The sequence below is a fragment of the Otolemur garnettii genome, unplaced genomic scaffold (genome assembly GCF_000181295.1).
Source record: "Otolemur garnettii isolate 467f Iridium unplaced genomic scaffold, OtoGar3 scaffold00180, whole genome shotgun sequence".
Classification (NCBI taxonomy): domain Eukaryota; kingdom Metazoa; phylum Chordata; class Mammalia; order Primates; family Galagidae; genus Otolemur; species Otolemur garnettii.
This window is the reverse complement of record NW_003852575.1, coordinates 245,447-249,806: the sequence shown is the minus strand read 5'-3', so window position 1 is coordinate 249,806 and position 4,360 is coordinate 245,447. Positions and strand designations below refer to the sequence as shown.

General features: G+C 43.8%; 1 protein-coding gene across 1 annotated transcript in view; it reads left to right on the top strand.

The window, feature by feature from the left end:
- The window catches only part of SH3BGR (SH3 domain binding glutamate rich protein), a 59,590-nt gene that overhangs the window by 26,097 nt on the left and 29,133 nt on the right, over positions 1 to 4,360 (top strand). The window contains exon 4 of the mRNA XM_012811939.2: positions 1,036 to 1,116. Within this exon, the coding sequence (XP_012667393.1) occupies positions 1,036 to 1,116 (81 nt within the window). The remainder of the gene's footprint in view (positions 1 to 1,035; positions 1,117 to 4,360) is intronic.

Here is a 4,360-nt window from a genome sequence, read left to right as displayed (position 1 = left end):
TACCTGTGTGTGTGTGGGGGGTTACCCTGGGCTGCCCCACCTCCATCACATGCCCGGAGCACACAGCCCCTCAGACAGCTTGCAGCTCTAGCCCTGCCTGAGGACTTCATCATGGTCCATCTGATGTGGACCGCACAGCCCAGGGTTCCCAACACCTGGCCAGCAAGTGAGCTCCCGAAGCTCTGCCTCCCCGGTGTGCTAGCTTGCTGGCCTTGGCCCACCTGCACCCACAAAGGTGTTTCCTGTTTGCTCCGTGCCTTAGGACCAGCTCTGGCCGAGGACAGCCCAGTAGATTCCTCCACTTGGTTTGGGGTGCAGTCACACCTTCTCCTGTGAGTTCTGAATCTAGACTTGGGAAGGGCCCCCTTCCGAGTTTATTCCTTCCCCGGCTGCTCTCCCGTGGCCTCGGGTCGTCCTTACTGTTCTCTTTACTCCTTTGTTGTTCTTCTCTTATTGACAAAAATCTTCCTCTTAAACCTTCCATGTTTAAATACTGTATGATGTTTATCTCCTGATCAGAAGTCCTTGGTAGAGTTTGTGTGAGACTGGAATGGCCTCTTCCTAGAAAGTATGGTAGAGTGTATGCGTCCCCTCCCCGACACGGTCTTGGTGGTGGCTCTTTCGGATGGCTGAGATGAGTTTGGCCCTTAGCGCTGCCCTAGTAACAGGAGGGGCATCCTGTGTTGTCTCAGTCTGGGCTGAGGGGGGTCCAAACCCACAGGGCCAGGTTATAAGTAACCAGCTAAAAGCCATTTACCGTGTACATTGGGGTCTCGTCAGCCGTCCTTGCAGCGAGCAGTCTGTGTCCCCGTGGACTCTCGCTGTGCTGTGCTGTGTAGGTGAAAGTGCAGACACACAAATGTCAGTTTCACGGTCAGACTTCTCAACTTTTGGGGCCTGTCATCTTTGACAAAACAAACAGTTATGACCTTTTGTGTTAGCTCTTAATGATTCATAAGTAAAAAGATCAATTGGGGTAAATAGCTGGCTCACAAGTGTGCAGTGGGCTTAAACTTTCTTTTTCTTTGCTTTAAGGATTTTGACTCTTTCTTCTCTGCAAAAGAAGAGAATATTATCTATTCCTTCCTCGGTTTGGCTCCCCCTCCCGGCTCAAAGGTAAGCTCAAATGCTTCACTGAGGTTTATAGTTATATTAAATGAAGGTTAAAATTAGCATCCAAGACACTTTATTTATTTATTTACTTACTTATTGAGACAGAGTCTTAACCTGTCGCCCTGGGTATCTCACAGCAACCTCCAACTCAGGCTCAAGTGATCCTCTTGCCTCAGTTTTTCTATTTTTTTTTTTTTTTAGTAGAGACAGAGTCTCACTTTTGCTCAGGCTGGTCTCGAACTCCTGAGCTCAAGCAAGCCACCCACCTTGGCCTCCCAGAGAGCTGGGATTATAGGCATGAGCCACTGTGCCTGGACTATCCCAGACACTTTAATAAATGACCTTTAAATTAACATGGTTTTAATACATTCCCTATTCTGATGAAGTCTTACACATAGTGATAACGCAGAGTTTTTTCTTTAAAAAATTCCAAAATTATGCATTTCCTATTTTTTGCTGTTTTTACTTTGTTATAGTCAATTTCATAATAACTAAGTTAAGAAATACCATAACATTCAATAATCTTAAGTCCTTTAATTAAATATGTAAAAAATATAAGCGCCCAGGTTGTGTTTATGAAATTATTTTGTTATGAACTGACTTCTCATATAGCTTTATGTTGGTTAGTTTATAAGGATATATACCCTTATAGTGATCACTGCTATTTAAAATGAACTAGACTTTATCTGACGCAGAGGAGACAAGTAAGATCTACACAGGAGAGAACAGGATAGATTTTATCCACTCTTTTTACTCCAGCTCTGTCTCACCTTTGGCTGCATATAATCAAATTGAGAATTATGCTAATGCTGTGAATTTGAACTTGTGTCCACATCTGTTTAATTCACAAGAATTAAAGACTTGTGATGGATTGAAAGGGGTAGGGATGGAATCAGGGATTACTTCTAGCCACTGTGTGTAGAAATTTTCACTGATGGAGGATCATGTGTATAAGAGGATGTGAAGTTTGAAGAGGCATCTAAGTGAAGAAGTGAGGCAGGCGACTGCATGTTATCTGCGTCTCAGCACTGTCTGGTTGGAGATGCCTGCGTGGAAGGCCCAGGCGCCTGAGTGGAGTAGAGTCATGGGACGCGGCGGACACTAAGGAGGCCGGGTCAGAGAGCTTCAAGTTTAAAGTTGGAGGGACGATGAGGAAGCAACTGAGATGGCAAAGGTAGGGGATGTGACAGGCAGGAGGAGGCCAGGAGAAGCTTGGCCCTTCACAGAAGGTCAGGTCAGCAGTGTCAACACTGCTGAAATTGAGTCAGTTGAGGGCAAAAGAAGAGTGATCCCTGGCTTCGACAATATGGAGGTCATTGGTGCCTGTGATAAAAGTAGTTTCTGAATAGCTGGACATAGAGGCCACAGGGTCTAGGCAGAGTGGTCTAAGGGGGACTGCTAGTGACCGGGAGGGTGGATGCATAGACAGTTGTTTGGGGAGGGATCTTTCTGGGAAGGGAAAGAGAAAACTGTGGCATCATTGTTTATAAAAAGTGTCCTACTCCCTCTCTCCCACTGGAGATTTTGGCAGAGTTGTTTCAGTCCCGATTTTCTGCCAGTTGCCCAGCTTCTTCTCCCCTCCCTACCTTCTGGAGAGTTCTCTAGTGTCCCTTCTTAACCCAAAGTCTCTCTCTCAGCAGGCATCTCTCACATTCCTACTCTTCAGTCCCCTCCTTCCAGACCAACGGGTGGTGGGAGGGTCGGGTCTAGTTTTTACAAAGCCCCATTTTGGAGTTTTCTACACAGAAGGGAAAAGAAAAGAAAACAGAAAAAACAAAAGGGACTGTTCTGTCCCTGGTCAATAATAGTGTGGCAAAGCTTTGAAACGAGAGCTTTTCTTTAACCTTTCCTAGGCCAAGTTCTTAGAGCTACTCTCTTCCCCAAGAGTCCTGACAGATGGAAGGGAGAGAGGGTAGTAGGAAAACATATTCGCTCCTGTTCACAGCAAATCCACGAGTCATGTTTCTCATATTTCTTTCCTTTGCCATATTTTTTAGTTTTCATTCATTTTCTTATAACATTAGGATTTTTAAAAATGTGTCTATAGTCTTCATAATGATCATTTAAATCTTTCGTCTAATACTCTATCACACTGATGTATCCTAATCAACTTAGTCATCCCTGTGTTTTTAATTTTTACTTATTACTGTATCATAAACATGTTTATGCTGTGCTAGTTTCTTAATGGACGTCCAATGTATGATATTTTGTCAAGCTGATGTGACATAATTTCTCTACACTGTGCTTTGAACCTTCGGTTACTCATCCTTTTTTATTATAAATAATTGTACTGATTGTCACCAAGAAATGATGTTCTTTGTTTTGGACTATTTCCTTAGTATATATTCCCAGTAGCTCTTTCAGTGAGACAAATGTGCACAAATGTTTTTATGGATTTGAAATGTGCCACCCAATTGCCTTCTGAAAGGGTTATTATACTTATCCTGCCACACTGCAGTGGGCCAGCTTCACTGCACTTTCCAGAGACGAGAGGGTTTAATCTCCTTAGTCTTAGGACCATTAGGTTCTGTTTTAGAAGCTATTTCTGATTTTACTGTGCTATGAAGAGGGAATTTGGCGTGATGAATTTCTGTCTTAAGTGCATGTTTATAATACGTGTATTTTTTCTTTTTATTTGATATTTTACTTGATTGTTTTTTGTTGGCAAATAAAAATAGTGTATATTTATCATGTGCAATGTGATGTTTTGAAATACACATACATTGTTGATCGACTAAATGAAGGTAATTACATTTCCTAATGTACTTTGTGGTGAGAATACTTAAAATCTACTCTTAATAATCCTCAAAATACAAGACCTTGTTACTTGCTATCGTCACCACGCTGTGCAGTAGATCTCTTGAACTTATTTTTCCTGTCTAACAATTTACGTTTTCATTTCTTTATGAAATGATTTTTTTTGGTATTATATTACATGTATGGTATTGGAAAGGTCAAATAGTCCCCCAAAGATTATTATGAAAATACCCAGCCCTGCTCAAACGTGGCGTGTCAGGAAATGCCTTGTTTCCCTTGCTTTGTTAACAGCTGGCTTAGGTGCAGGGCTCCAGGCTGGCCACGGAGCAGGGCTCCAGGCTGGCCGCGGTGCAGGGCTCCAGGCTGGCTTAGGTGCAGGGCTCCAGGCTGGCTTAGGTGCAGGGCTCCAGGCTGGCCGCGGCGCAGGGCTCCAGGCTGGCCGCGGTGCAGGGCTCCAGGCTGGCCGCGCTGCAGGGCTCCAGGCTGGCTT